Here is a 13,845-nt window from a genome sequence, read left to right as displayed (position 1 = left end):
GTGGCTCGGAAGCTCAGCTCGCTCAGATGGCAATCAGATCCCAGAGGATTGTGGTGGGAAGCCGCCGAAGGCTGAGTCTGTGAGACTCTTATCACCAATTAGCCGGCAAAAAGCTGGAAGTGGAAAAAGCTAAAGGATAGCATGTGCAGTACCTGAGTTCGAGCCCTAGTACTGGTACCAAAATAACAAAACAACAGCAACACCACTCTTCTATTGCCACCAAAAAAATTTTTTTTTCTGGTCTGGGGGCTTGAACTTAGGGCCTGGGCTTTATCCCTGAGCCTCTCTGGGGTCAAGGGTAGCACTCTACCACTTGAGCCACAGCACCACTTCCAGCCTTTTCTTTTGATGTGGCACTGAGGAATCGAACTCCAGGCTTCGTGCGTGCTAGGCAAGCACTCTACCGCGAAGCCACATTCCCGCCCCTTGTTGCCACCAATTTTTTCTTGGACATAAGATCTCAATATGTAGCCTAGGCTAGCTTTGACTTCACCATCCTCCTTCCTTAGCTTCTTCCTTAATGTTGAGATTATAGGTATATACTACCAGCCCCAGCTAGCCACCTTTTTGTTTGGTACCAGTCCTGAGGCTTGAACTCAGGGCCTGGAAGCCGTCCCTGAGCTTTTGTTGCTCAAAGCTATCACTCTACTACTTGAGCTACAGCCCCAATTCTGGGTTTTTGGTGGTTAAATGGAGATAAGAATCTCAGACTTTCTTGCCCAGGCTGACTCTGAACGTCAATCCTGATTCTCAGCTCTCAGCCTCCTGAGTAGCTAGGATTACAGGTGTGAGCCACTGGCTCCTGACTTTCTTTGTTGTTGTTTTTAAAATCCTGGGGAGTTTGTAAGGTTTTCTATTCAAAAAGGCAGGAGAATTAGGATGTAGGCAAGAGGAGGATTACGAGAGGGTCTTATTGTGGAAAGGGCAGGCTCCTTGGAGAGGCTGAGGACCCGATCACACTCTCCTCCCCCTGGGCTCGGCCTGGGGCTCCCCTCCCCTCCCCCAGTGTGCTTTACACCCTACCTCCTTGAAGGCACTGTAGATTCAGCCCATCGCACTCAGAGCTTGAGAAAACAAGGGGATGTGAACAGTGAGGACAGGGGGAAGCTTGAAATCAGCGAGCCAGGGAAGAGGGGGACTGGAGACCGGGTCCAGGGAAGGCTGTGGAGAGACTGCGGAGAGACTGCAGCGGAAGATGCTGCTGCTGCTCTTTTTTGGGGTGGCCACAAGCAGATGTGTACACGAGGAGACCCAGCAGCACGTGGACCTTCTCAGCCCCCCTCCCTCCCAACTGCCCACAGACCTCCGCTCCTCTTCCCTCCCCGTCCCTGGCCCCCGCCATCCTCAACCCCTCAGAATCCAAGCCTGCTATCTGGGAGAGCCCCCGTCAGATGGGGCTTGGGGTCCTGAGAGGCATGGGATGCCAAGAGGGGCGGCCCGAGCCCTGGCGGCAGCCAGGGAAGCGGCTTGGCGGATCCGGGGCGTCCTCGCGGGTGAGTGAGGGGCCCCTAGGCACGGGCAGGGCTGAGGGGGAGCCAGTCTAAGGAAAAGACCAACACACACACACACACACACACTCTGCCCTGGGCACCCCTGGCTCAAGCCTGTCATGGGAGCTGCTGAGGAGGCAGAGACCTGAGGAGCACAGCTTGAAGCCAGCATGGACAGGGAAGCCCGGGAGACTCCCATCTCCAATTATTTGCCAAAAAGTTAAAGTGGAGCTATGACTCAGGAGGTCGAGTGCCAGTCTTGAGCACAGCAGCTCAGGGACCGTGCCGAGGCCAAGTTCAAGCCTCAGGAGCAGCAAAAGAAAGGAACTGAATGCAGATATTGAAGTAAAATTATCCTCCTTTTTAAAAACTGTCTTTAATTTTTTGAAAGTATCTTTTAAGTAGCCCACACCCCCAAGTCCCGGGGCTTGAACTCAGGGCCTGTGCACTGTTCCTGGCTTCCTTTTGCTCAAGACTAGCTAGCACTCTACCATTTAAGCCACAGCACCACTTCCAGCTCTTCCCATTTATGTGGTGCTGAGGAATCGAACCCAGGGCTTCGTACATGCTAGGCAAGCACTCCACCACTAAGCCACGCTCCCAGTCCCTTAAGTAGTTTTATAAAGGGGTTCCAATTAAACAGATCAGTTTATAAGTACAGTGCATATTGATCAATGTCACCCCTTCCTTTGTTCTTCCCAAATGGTCCTCTTCTTTTGTCAAGTCCTTCCAGTGCAAGGACCCTTGCTTTTGAGTCGAGACCCCGCACAATACTGCCATGCTGTCTGGGGAGACCCAGACACTCCAAATTACCACAGGTGAGCTTGTGGCTGTGAGAACGTACACATCTTTCTGGGGATAACGGAAACTGTGCGAGCTGGCTCGTTCACAGACACTCATCGTTGGCAGGTGCAGCCTCTTGAACCCAGGGTACCAAGGAGAGAGTTGCCTGGGGGCAAAGGTGAGAAGTGCTTTCCAGTCCCAGGGAGAGGGAGAGCTCTACCTCATCAGTCCTTCTGTAAACCTTCAGTAGATTAGAATTACTCGTGTATTTCACAAGTAATATGGGTTTCTTAGTCTTTCTTGGGTTCTGTTTTTTTTTTTTTTTTTTTTGCTTTGTGCTGGAACTGGGGCTTGAACTCAGGGCTTAGTCACTATCCCTCAGCTTTTCCCGCTCAAGGCTGGCTCTCTACTACTTGAGTCACAGCTCCAGTTCTGGTTTTCCACTCTGGAATTAGAAACAAGAGTCTTGTGGACTGTCTTCAAGCCAGGATCCTCAATCTAAGCTTCCTGGGTAGCTAGAATTACAGGCGTAAGCCTCCAGTGCCCGGCTTCCTTACTCTTTTTTTCATCCTCATCCTCCAAAATGTATGAAAGCAGAGATGTGGGTGGCTGAAGGCAGACCAAAGATGCTTGTTCTTTCCTTCTTGTACCCAGTGTCCTCACCCCCCCCCACCCCGTCCCCATTCATCCATTAAGCTAGATGCCACATTCCACTCCCTGCCAGATCCCTGATGCCCATCTCCGTGGTTATGCCTTGTGGCCGGAGCATGGGCCCCCACAATTCGTCCAGCCGGATGGGCCCGGAGTCCAAAATGCTGACTTTCTCCTCTATGTGCGGGTCGGTCACACTTCCAAGTGCCACCAAGAGGTGAGGCTGCAACCAAATCTGCTTTCTCTGCTCTCTTAATGGTGTGTGTGCGTGATTGAACTCAGAGCCTCGCCCAACCCCCCCCCCCCTTAGCTTTCTCTTTTCTTTTTTTTCTCTCTTTCCTCTCTCTTATCTCTCTCTCTCCCTCTTTCTTTTGGTCGGTCGGGGCCTGGCTTGCTGTCCCTGTGCTTTTCTGCTCAAGGCTAGCATTCTACCACTTTGAGGCACATCTCTACTTCCAGTTGTCTGGTGGCTAATTGGAGATGAGGGTCTCACGGACTCTCTTGTCCCCGCTGACTTCAATCCTGTCCTCAGCTCTCTGCCTCCTGAGTAGCTAGGATTATAGACATGAGCTACCAGCACCCAACTTACTTAGCTTGTTCTATTCAAAACTGGTGCTCTACCACTCGAGCCATATATCTACTTCTGGCTTTTTGCTGGCTAGTTGGACCAATACAAACATCTCTCAGATTTGTCTGTCCTGGCTAGCTTTGAACCTCCTTGTGAGTGGCTAATATTATAGTCATGACCCACTGGCACTTGGATCTCTTCATCTTAAATCTTGGGATAGGACGTAGTCTTTACTGAGGACAGATTTTGTTAAATTGTGCTTCTTTGGGGGCAGCTTGGGACATGTTGATAAACCTAAGTTGAATGAAGGTAGAACTGGAAGTATAGCTCATTCCACAGCAGCCCTGAGCTGCAAATATCAATGGAAAGCACAAGGCCCTAAGTTTAAGCCCCAGTACGGGCACAAAAAAAAAAAAAGGCCAGGCACTGATGGCTAAAGCCTGTAATCCTAGCTACTCAGGAAACTGAGATCTGAAGATCAAGGTTTGAAGCCAGTCCGTGCAAACAAATCCAAGAGACTCTTCAGTTAACCAGCAAAAAGTCACAAGTGGAGGTGTGGCTCAAGTGGTACAACACCAACATGGAGCAGAAAAAGCTGTGCCACAGCTTGCAACCCGGGAGTTCAAGTTCCAGTTCCAGCACAGGAAAAATAAACAAACTGAAAGGGGCTGGGAGCCCCCAAGCCATGACTCGGTCCTGTCCTGTAGAGCTGTTTTCAAGAATATTCGTCCTGTTTAGGTTACCTCCTTCTTCCTGCCTCATCTGTTCCTTGCCCATCTGCAGCCTTCTGTCATTGCCTATGCTGCCTGCTGTCAGCTGGACGCAGAAGACAGGCCCCTCGCTGGTACCATCATCTACTGTGCCCAGCACCTCCCCAGCCCCCGCCTCAGCCACAGGGACTTGGTCACGGTGACTGCTGCATGATGAAGTGGGAGTCACGGGTTGCGGGGGCAGGGCATTCGGCCTCCCAGCGAGTGGAAGGGCTGAGGGTGGGACTGCAGAATCTTATCCCATACCCAGCCCACCTCACGTGGCACCCCTCTGACCTTAGGCCACGCTACACGAACTGCTCCACACTCTGGGTTTCTCCGGACAGCTCTTCAAGAGATGGCGGGACTGCCCTTCAGGACTCAGTGGTAAGTGGGCGGAAGGAGGGCAAGGATTTCCCACACCGTTCACAGGAAGAAATTTACTACCTCCTGACCTCATCTGTTCCAATTCTACTTCCTATGTCTTCCTCGCCTTATCACTGCCTTCCTCCCTTTCTGTACTCAGTTAAGGAGAATTGTTCTACAAGGCAACAGGTGACCAGACGAGATAAGTGGGGACAGCTGCTTCTTAGCACCCCAACCGTTAGCCACAGCCTGGCCAAACATTTGGGAGTGCTGGGGGTTTCTCTAGGCGGTCCCCTGGAAGAAGAGGTGAGAACGGTAACACCTTGGGCTGATGGGAGGAAGAAGGCGCTGCCCAACAGCAGCCAGCCGTCTGCTATCTCCTCCAGCAGGGCCGCTTATCCTCACACTGGGAGGCCAGACTCTTCCAGGGCTCCATCATGGCTGCTACTTTCGACAGTGCCCAACGCACTCAACTTGATCCAATCACTCTTTCTGCCTTCCAAGATTCGGGCTGGTATCAGGTCAACCACAGCGCTGCCGAGAAGCTGCTGTGGGGCCAGGGTGAGCAATAAAGGCAATAGGAAGAGCAACGCTCACGACCCAAGATAGGTCTTGAATGGCATAGGTTGGGAAGGATGATCTGTCCTACGGTGGAGTTCAGGCTGTTAGCCCAGCTACTGTGGAGAGATGATGTCTTGGCCTCCGTAAGTTGAAGGATATTCCTTTCCTTTTCTCTCGAGCAGGATCTGGCCTAGCGTTTGGCCTGGTGAGCACCTGTGGGACTGACTCCTCAGGTTTCTTCTGTACTGGCAGGTGTGTGTGTGCGGCTGGAGATATGGGGGGCCTGTACAACTGTCAGTGATCTTGGTGTCACATTAATATCCCTTCCATCCAGCGGGCTGGGCTGCCACTACCTGCATTTGGACAAGGGAATCTGTTCCTCAGACCCCATGCTGGAAGGCTGCCACATGTACAAACCCCTAGCCAACAGGGTGAGTAGGCTAGGGAAAAGAGAATGGAACTTGGGGTGCTCTTGCCTGGCCTGCTGGCTTAGGGCACGAGCCATACCTATGGCAGGGCTTTTTGAACTGTGATCCTCTGGTTCTCATTCTCCTGAGTACCTAGTATTACAGCTCTCACTTCTAAGGCACCAAGACAACACTTTTCTGCCTTCTACCCTGCACTGCAGAGTGAATGCTGGAAGAAAGAAAATGGCCCTCCAACTGGGGCTGAGGATCCACACGGGGAGATCTACCATCCCCAGAGTCGTTGCTTCCTTGCCAACCTCACTTCTCGACTGCTCCCTGGGGGTGAAACCAGCCATCCCTCTCAAGTCCCATGGCTCAAGGACGCAGAGCTCACTGGCCGGTGCTACTTACACCAGTGCACACAGAAAGGAGAGTACGAGGTGCAAGCGGAGGGATCGCCTTGGGTCCCATGCCTTCCAGGAAAGGCCATTCAGGTGGGGTTCAAGAGGAAGAGGTGGGGTACACTAGCGAAGAGAAGTTGGAAAATGCACTGGGTGTTAGTGATTCATGCCTATAAATCCTAGCCATTCAGGAGGCTGGGATCTTAGGAGCATGGGTCAAAGCCAGCCCAGGCAGGGAAGTCCATGAGACTCCTAATCTCCAATTATCCACTAAAAAGCTGGAAGTAGAGATGTAGTATAGCTCTAGCCTTGAATAAATAAAACTAAGGGACAGCACCCAGGTTCTGAATTCAAGCCCAAGTATTGGCACACACACCCAAAGTTAGGAGCTGGGAGTGTGGCTTCGTGGTAGAGTACTTGGCCTAGCGTGTGTGAAGCCCTGGGTTCAATCCCTCAGTATCACATAAACAGAAAAAGCCAGAAGTGGTGCTGTGCCTCAAGTGGTAGAGTGCTAGCTTTGAACAAAAGCAGCTCAGTGACAGTGCCCAGGCCCTCAGCTCAAGCCCCAGGACCGGCAAAAAAAAAAAAGAAAAAGTTGGGAAATACCTTTTTTTTTTTTCAGTGCTAGGGATCAAACCCAAAGCAATGCACATGCTAGGCAACCACTCTATCCTAAACTATACCCATAGCCCCATGTAACCTATTGTATTGTTCTTTTATTTCATACTTGAAAAACTCTGAAGTGTCTATTTCCCTTAGAAGAAAGGCCTGAGCAGGTAATGGAGGCTGTATCTATACCCTGCTATGTGTTTCGTTCCAGATGCCTGGGTACTATGGTCTTCTCTACTGTCCCCGAGATCGGCTGTGTCAGAATGATGAAGGCGCCAATGCAGTTACTTCATCTGCGAGTCTGGCAACCCAGGGTCTGCTCTTCCAGCTGTCTTTAGGGTTAGCTGGACCTCCAGGCCACTCATTGGGGAAGGAACAGAGAGAAGAGCTGGCTGAGACAGTACTACAGGCGCTGGTGAACAGAAGCGGCACTGGCAGGTAAGGGACAGGTCGGGCTGAGGTGTCTTTTTTGTTTTGTTGTCCAGTACTGGAGCTCATGTCCAATACTCAGCTCCTGCTTAGCTCTTTTTTTTTTTTTTTTTTTTTTTTGCCAGTCCTGGGACTTGAACTCAAGGCCTGAGCACTGTCCCTGGCTTCTTTCTGCTCAAGGCTAGCACTCTGCCACTTGAGCCACAGCACCACTTCCGGCTTTTTCTGTGTATGTGGTGCTGAGGAACTGAACCCAGGGCTTCATGTATACGAGGCGAGCACTCTACCACTAGGCCATATTCCCAGACCCCTGCTTAGCTTTTTTGCTCAAGGTCTGAGCCACATGAGCCACACCTCCACTTCCCTTCCCCCCTCCCCCCACTTTTTTTCTGGCTAATTGGAGATAAATCTCATGCACTGAGCTAGCTTTGAACAGTGATCCTGGGCCCTCCGCCTCTTGAATAGCTAGGATCACAGCAGGCATGAAGCTGAGTGTACAATGGGCCACAGAGAACTCCTGTCTTTTACTTCGTAACTCCTCAGCAGACCTTATAGTTTCATTAGCTACGTGTCATTAAGAGATCCAATGTGCACTTAGGTGCTATTTCCACAACCCATCAATCAACACTAGCTTGGTCTTCACTGTGCAAATGTGGAAGTTCCCTGACTGCCAAGGACCTCCAGTCACCGTGCTGTACGATGCCCTGACCCTGACTCTCCAGAAGCCTCTGGAAGTCTGTCGTGGAGAAGCCTGCTTTACCACAAAATACAGCAAGTAAAATAAGATTCCAAGTATTTGTTTCTAATCCCTGGAATCAAGATGTTTGAAATTCACCTGCTAATAAGCACACTCACATCTGTCCTACACAGGGCTATGTATATACCTAAGGAAACCGAGATCCCTGAGGTCACCTTAGACACACCATCATGACACCCTCTCCATACGTAAAAGCGCATTTCCACATTTCTAGTACTGATGGGTCCCAGTCTTTTTGGGGAGGGTGAGGTGGGGGACACCAGGGCTTGAACTTAGGGTCTTGACTTGCTTGTTCTCTTTGTGGGCACTCTACCACTTGAGCTATACCTCCACAACTGCTTTTTGTTAGTTATTTTAAAGATGGAGTCTCACAGGTTTCTGTGCCTGAACTGGGTTCAAACCATAGTCCTAGTTCTCAGCCTCTGGAGGAGTTGGGGTAACAGGCATGAGCCACTGGCACCAGACAGGACTTGGATCTTGGACATATTCCTACTTATCAGTTCTATGTTCCCTGCTTAGCCTAATGCTTAGATACCGCATGATTGTATGAATAACTCAGGAAAATAGTAAAGACCTTCACCTCCGAGGAGTAGGCAATAGTCCAGGCTAAACAGTACCTTCTCCATTTCTAGGTTGCTGGTTTCCTTGGATCATACACTGCCTATGAGTCATATATTTCTGTCCATGGGACTCTGTCTATCATTGGTAATTCTGGTGGGTCTATTGGGAACTGTGGTCTATCAAAAACGAGCCGCTCTTCAGGTGGGACCACTTGCCCCTTTGCCATCACCAGACATACCTGGAACCGGGAGCCCAACTGGAAGAATAATGTACTCATGACCTTACTTAGGAAATTGTAACCCCTCTATACATCACTTACAATAAAATAAAAAAGCAGAAACTGCAGTGCTACCCAGGACGAAAGGACTGAGAATGACTTTGTTCTTTAGAGTTGGTCATGGCGCCTGAACTCACAGGCCAGGCACTGTCCCTGAGCTTTCACTCAAAGCCAGCACAATACCATGCTGAGCCACCGCGCCACTTTGTTTCCTGGGGGCTGTGAAGAGTCTTCTCATGGACTTTCCTGCCCAGGCAGGTTTTGAACTATGATCCTCAGATCTCAGCCTCCTGATTAGCTAGGATTACAGGCATGAGCCACCAGTGCCTGGCTGAGAATGATTTCCTAAGGCATAACTGGATGGAAAATAAATCAGGTACACTTAAGTTTCACTTTCTTCAGACTGCCTCTTTCCCATGATACCAATTTCATACTAGCATTACAATGAAAAAAAAAAAAAAAAAGAGTCTTATGGTTACAAAGATCCAGTCTTTATTTATTTATTTTTGCCAGTCCTGGGCCTTGGACTCAGGGCCTGAGCACTGTCCCTGGCTTTTTTTTTTTGCTCAAGGCTAGCACTCTGCCACTTGAGTCACAGCGCCACTTCTGGCCGTTTTCTGTATATGTGGTGCTGGGGAATCGAACCCAGGGCTTCAAGTATACGAGGCAAGCACTCTTGCCACTAGGCCATATCCCCAGCCCCCCAGTCTTTATTTTGATATTAAAAAAATAAAACTGCCTGACTTGTAAAGTGTCACGTTCATACTGTTTTAGAACAAGAACAAAATAAGAATGTCTGCTACCAACCCCCAAGGGTATCCCATACACTTTAGGGCATTGCTATTCTGTATCTTTACTTATTTTTCATTGCTATCGGGAGTCAGAAAGCATAGAAGTTAGAGTAACTATCTCCCTCTGACTTTCCATGATTTTCTTTTAAAACTATTTTATGGGCTGGGAATGTGCCCTAGTGGTAGAATGCTTGCCCAGCATGCACAAACCTTCTGGGTTCAATTCCTCAGCACCACATACACAGAAAAAGCCAAAAGTGGCGCTGTGGCTCAAGTGTTAAAAGTGCTAGCCTTGAGCAAAAAGAAGCCAGGGACAGTGCTTAGGCCCTGAGTCCCAAGCCCCAGGGCTGGCAAAAACAAAACAACAACAAAAAACCTGTTTTACTATTATTATGAAGGTGATGTACAGAGGGTTTACAATTACATAAGGTAGAGTATACACTTCTTTTTGGACAATGTCGGCCCTTTCTTGGTTCTCTTCAGTTTTTCCCTCCCATCCCCACTGATTTTCTATAGTTTTTCAAACCATCACTAGGACATACATTGGTTTAGAAGTCACATAATTGTGCTAGGGTCTGATAAGAGTATAAAACCAGCCATCTGAATGCAGCTAAAGTAGAAAAAAAATACCTGTTCTTTTTCTTCTTTGCTATTTCTGAAGGTGAGTTTTACATTATACCCACTATGGACCATGGACTAGTTATTAACAAGTAGGTACTTTTTGGTTATAGCTGCAAAAGTCACTGAATTCTTGAGGTCTGACATCTCTTGGAAAGCAAACTAGGAGACTGATATGATCTAGATTTGCTTAGACAAATAACATTTCCACTAAGAGTCCAGTTGATATGTTGCTAGTATTGAAAAAGGCATGCCTGTGCTTATTAGCAAGTTCAGTCAGCTCACTGGACCCCCCCCCCCCCAAAAAAAAATCTTCAAGCTCCACATCGGAACAGTGTTTTCACTTTAGTGTCATGGCCTCGGCTCCATCGGCTATGGTATCTTCTTTCAATCTGACTATCAGTCCTTTCCAGCTGTAGCAGCCACTGCTTGGTAAAACTTTGCCACAAAGTCTGGTTCACTAACTTCCAGCTGCTGGACAAATTCATTGCGTTCCTGCTCAGCCCAACCCCGAAACCACTGATCCCAAAGCCGCAGCTGGCACTCAAAGATACAAGGTGGTCGATTTGCCCCAGACACACTAAGCTGCTCCAGACTATCCAGCAGGGACTGCAGCTTTCCCGGCACTGCTTTAGCTACCATGTCATGGAGAAAACGTTCCCGCTGAGGACCAGACCAAGTGGCAAACCAGTGAAGAACACACTTCATCTCCTGGGAGGTGACATACGACATTGGAGGAGGGGAGGAGCTGGTAATACTGTCGGGTACTGAGGGCAATGGAGAAGGCAAGGCTTGGGGCAGGGAAGAGGAAGGTGACTCCAGTGGCATCCTGAAACATAAAAGCACCGTTAGATACTTTCCAAACAGTGACCAAAACACACTTTTCTAGCAACTCCCAGCTTTTTCTGTTTGTGTGCTAGGGAGGAGCCCAGCACAGTTTAAGTTAAAATGTCTCTGCCACTGTGTATGTATATATATATATATATATTATAATATACAGCCTTTGCAATGCGCCCGTCATTCCATCTAACTCGCTTAATGCTTTTGTGGGACAGAGTGGGGTTCACTGAGGACGGCGGTTCGAAGCCGGGGCCGCCCGGGCAGGCAAGTCCGAGGCCCTCCAGGAAGCCGGAAGTGGCGCTGCGGCTCCCGCGGGAGGGCGCCGGCCCGGAGCTCGGGCCCCGCGACCGGCCAGGAAAGAGAGGAGGAACTGAACTCCTCCACCCGGGCTCCGAGCGCCGCCACGGGACGCCGCTCCTCCAGGGGGAAGCCCGCCGCGCCCCGGGCGGCCCGCGCACACGACGCCCGCTCTCCCCGTCCTGCAAGCCGGGAGCCGCCGGCGGCCGCCAGCGGAGGAGGTCGGCCGGCACCGGGCCCGGCCCGGCCCGCTTACCTCCGTCCGTCCCCGGTCCTCTCGGAGCACCCCGGTCCTCGGCTCCCCGCCGGCCGCCGCGCCGCGCCGCGCCGCGCTTCCGGAGCGCGCCCGCCCGCCCCCTCCGCCCGGCCGGCGGCGGCCCACGCACTTCCGGCCTCGGCCCCGCCCCCGAGCCCCCAGGCGCCCCCGCGCCCGGCCGGAGACAGCCGAGCGCCTCCGAGCGGGCGGAGGCGAGTCCGCCCTTCCGGAGGCGCCGGGCCCGGCAGGCGCCGGGCGGCCGCGCGGCCGCCGATTGGCGACGGGGCGGGGGCGGGGACGGCCGAGCGGCCGCGGAGGAAGCCGGGGCGCGCTGAGTGGCACTCGCGGCGTCGACTATGGCGGTGGGCGGGGCCGGCGCCGCACGCTCGCGGGGCGTTGACGGAAGTTCCCGAAGATGCCCGAAGCCGTCGGGACGGACCCGAGTACCCCACGCAAGATGGCGGAGCTGGAGGAGGTGACTCTGGACGGGAAGCCTCTCCAGGCGCTGCGGGTGACCGACCTGAAGGCCGCCCTGGAGCAGCGCGGCCTAGCCAAGAGCGGGCAGAAGAGCGCCCTGGTCAAGCGGCTCAAAGGGGTGAGCGGCCGGCGTCGCCGGGGGCCCGCCGGGGAGCGGACCGGCAGGGACGAGGCTCCGCCGCGGCGCAGGCGCAGTGTCCGGGCTGGGCGCGAGCTCCCGCGGGCGGCCGGCGCGAGCCTGCGGCCCCGCGCGGGCGGTGGTTGGCGCGGCTCGCGCTGGCGCGGCGGCCGCCCGGGTTCCCGCCCTAACGGCAGCCGCGCGAGCCCGCACTGGGGAGGGCGCGCGCCCGGCTCCCGGAGCGTCCCGAGCTCCTTCCTCCTTCCCCCACCCCCTCCTTGTTTGTGTCTGCGGCCTCGGCGCATGCGCCGCGGAGGGAGTTAAATCCCACTCCCGACCCCGGGCGTTGCTGGCCCGAGGGGGACGAGTGGGGCGGGCCGGGGCCGGGGCCGGGGCCGGTCCCTGCCGGGGTAGAGCCGGGGTGGGCAGTACCGATGTCTGCGTGGGTCGATTAGGAGGTGAGAGGAAGACGAGTCCGGATTGGGGGACTTGGGGAGCGGCGCGCGATTCGCCGGGAAGCCGTTGGGGCGAAGCAGCCCGGCGAGAAAGACGGAGCGGGCCGGCGGCTTCGGTCGGCGTTGCGGGTGGTGGACGTGGCGTGTGTGCACCGGGTGTGAGGGGGGTGAGTGTGTGCACCGGGTGCGAGGGGAGGGCTCTCCCCGGGATTCGTTAGGCTGGCTACCCAGGGCTGCACCGGTTCCAGAGTTGACTTGGTGGACCGTTGCCTGCAGAGAAACTGACAGTTTTGTGTGTCCGTGGCTGGATTCGGTCAGTTCGTAGGCACAGGGTCGGTGGTCGTTTTCTTGACTTCGAGAGCTTTATAAACTGGATAAATCTAGGTGTCACTGCTGAAAATGATAGGTAAGCTCCCTCGAGTAGTGTCGTTCAGACAGGTGCGGCCCTGTGATGCTGGTTTTGAGTTTTTGAAGTGATTATGGCTACCGGATAGATTTAGAAAGGGCTCCAGTCAAAATTGCAAATGATAATAGGGGTTTTCGTACAGATTCTGTCACTGTCTCGGGTTTTGTGAAATAGTCAGGTCACTGGTTCTCTGTGTGCCTGCGTTTTACATTTGTACATTTAGGAGCAGTAACCATGGTTACCTTTAAGGGTCTTGTGAAGATGAATGAGAACAACAGTATTAGTTAAGGGATCTGGGGACTCTGTAAAATGGTTTAAGTGTGTATTTAAGTCATCCACTTTAATGAAGACGAGGTGGGAGGAGTGGAGATTTGGTTTTCTTCTTTTCCTCCTGGTTTCTGATTGTTGCCCTTCTCCGTTCCAGGCTCTAATGCTAGAAAATTTACAGAAACATTCGACACCCCATGCCGCATTCCAGCCAAATTCCCAGGTAAGAAGGAAGGCTTCTTCCAAGGAGTGGGCTGTTTAGAGGTACAAATGCATGGAGTGACTTGGTGTTAACATGTTGGACAGCTAATTCCTTGCCCACATTTTCCAAGCACCTTTGGTTGTTAATGTTCTCATACTAGGGTAGTTGAACTCCAATCAAGCACGTTTTACACAAAGGCTTGCTATTAGTGAAGTGTGTGTGTGTTGGTCCTTAGCTTGAACTCAGGGCCAACCTGGGCACTATCCCTGAGCTCAAGGCTAGTGTGCTACCACTTGAGCCACAGCTCCACTTCCAGCTTTTTGGTGGTTAGTTGGAGATAAACAGTCTCATGAACTTTCCTGCTCAAGCTGGCTTTGAACTTTGGTCTTCAGAGCAGCCTCTTGTGTGGCTAGGATTACAGGCCTGAGCCCCCAACACCCAACCTAATAGTGAGTTTCTAACTTTTGAAACAGTATAGCAAAGGACCTGGCTATGATTAAGTGTAGTAC

The 13,845-nt window shown here is 52.3% G+C and overlaps 3 protein-coding genes across 8 annotated transcripts in view; 2 read left to right on the top strand and 1 right to left on the bottom strand.

Annotated features, from left to right (window-relative positions):
• The first annotated feature begins 1,195 nt into the window (after window positions 1-1,195).
• LOC125363477 (ciliated left-right organizer metallopeptidase) lies at window positions 1,196-8,639 on the top strand. Its single transcript, XM_048362731.1, has 14 exons — window positions 1,196-1,493; window positions 2,215-2,308; window positions 2,400-2,451; window positions 2,998-3,141; window positions 4,276-4,401; window positions 4,544-4,628; window positions 4,768-4,913; window positions 4,997-5,168; window positions 5,351-5,420; window positions 5,503-5,599; window positions 5,797-6,069; window positions 6,797-7,023; window positions 7,613-7,789; window positions 8,404-8,639. Exons 1-14 carry the CDS (start codon window positions 1,196-1,198, stop codon window positions 8,609-8,611), a joined length of 2,169 nt encoding a protein of 722 aa, XP_048218688.1. The 3' UTR covers window positions 8,612-8,639.
• Window positions 8,640-9,860: 1,221 nt separating this feature from the next.
• C14H14orf119 (chromosome 14 C14orf119 homolog) lies at window positions 9,861-11,488 on the bottom strand. Of its 2 annotated transcripts, none has more exons than XM_048362789.1 (2): window positions 11,412-11,488; window positions 9,861-10,847 (listed from the first exon to the last, which is right to left on the bottom strand). In XM_048362789.1, exon 2 carries the CDS (start codon window positions 10,844-10,846, stop codon window positions 10,418-10,420), a length of 429 nt encoding a protein of 142 aa, XP_048218746.1. In that variant the 5' UTR covers window position 10,847; window positions 11,412-11,488; the 3' UTR covers window positions 9,861-10,417. The 2 variants fall into 2 exon arrangements, with proteins under 2 accessions (XP_048218746.1, XP_048218745.1); XM_048362788.1 differs by having other exon boundaries at window positions 9,861-10,848; window positions 11,421-11,487.
• Window positions 11,489-11,818: 330 nt separating this feature from the next.
• Acin1 (apoptotic chromatin condensation inducer 1) overlaps window positions 11,819-13,845 on the top strand; it is a 42,715-nt gene continuing 40,688 nt past the window's right edge. For 4 of the 5 annotated variants that reach the window (XM_048362717.1, XM_048362714.1, XM_048362715.1 and 1 more), the window contains exons 1-2: window positions 11,820-12,006; window positions 13,292-13,357. In XM_048362717.1, coding sequence (XP_048218674.1) covers window positions 11,827-12,006; window positions 13,292-13,357 — 246 coding nt within the window. In that variant the 5' untranslated portion in view covers window positions 11,820-11,826. Of the gene's footprint in view, window positions 12,007-13,291; window positions 13,358-13,845 lie in introns of all 5 variants that reach the window. The other variant, XM_048362716.1, reaches the window with a different exon arrangement.

The sequence above is a fragment of the Perognathus longimembris genome, chromosome 14, assembly GCF_023159225.1.
Source record: "Perognathus longimembris pacificus isolate PPM17 chromosome 14, ASM2315922v1, whole genome shotgun sequence".
Taxonomy (NCBI): Eukaryota; Metazoa; Chordata; class Mammalia; order Rodentia; family Heteromyidae; genus Perognathus; species Perognathus longimembris.
The sequence above is the reverse complement of the archived record's forward strand: the minus strand, read 5'-3'. Positions and strand labels throughout refer to the sequence as shown.

Coding starts and splice junctions, on each gene's coding strand:
- LOC125363477 (XM_048362731.1), top strand. CDS start 1,196: ATGCTGCTGCTGCTCTTTTTTGGGGTGGCCACAAGCAGATGTGTACAC. Junction 5,600..5,796: donor ACAAACCCCTAGCCAACAGG/GTGAGTAGGCTA, acceptor CCTGCACTGCAG/AGTGAATGCTGGAAGAAAGA. Junction 7,790..8,403: donor TTTACCACAAAATACAGCAA/GTAAAATAAGAT, acceptor CTCCATTTCTAG/GTTGCTGGTTTCCTTGGATC.
- C14H14orf119 (XM_048362789.1), bottom strand. CDS start 10,846: ATGCCACTGGAGTCACCTTCCTCTTCCCTGCCCCAAGCCTTGCCTTCT.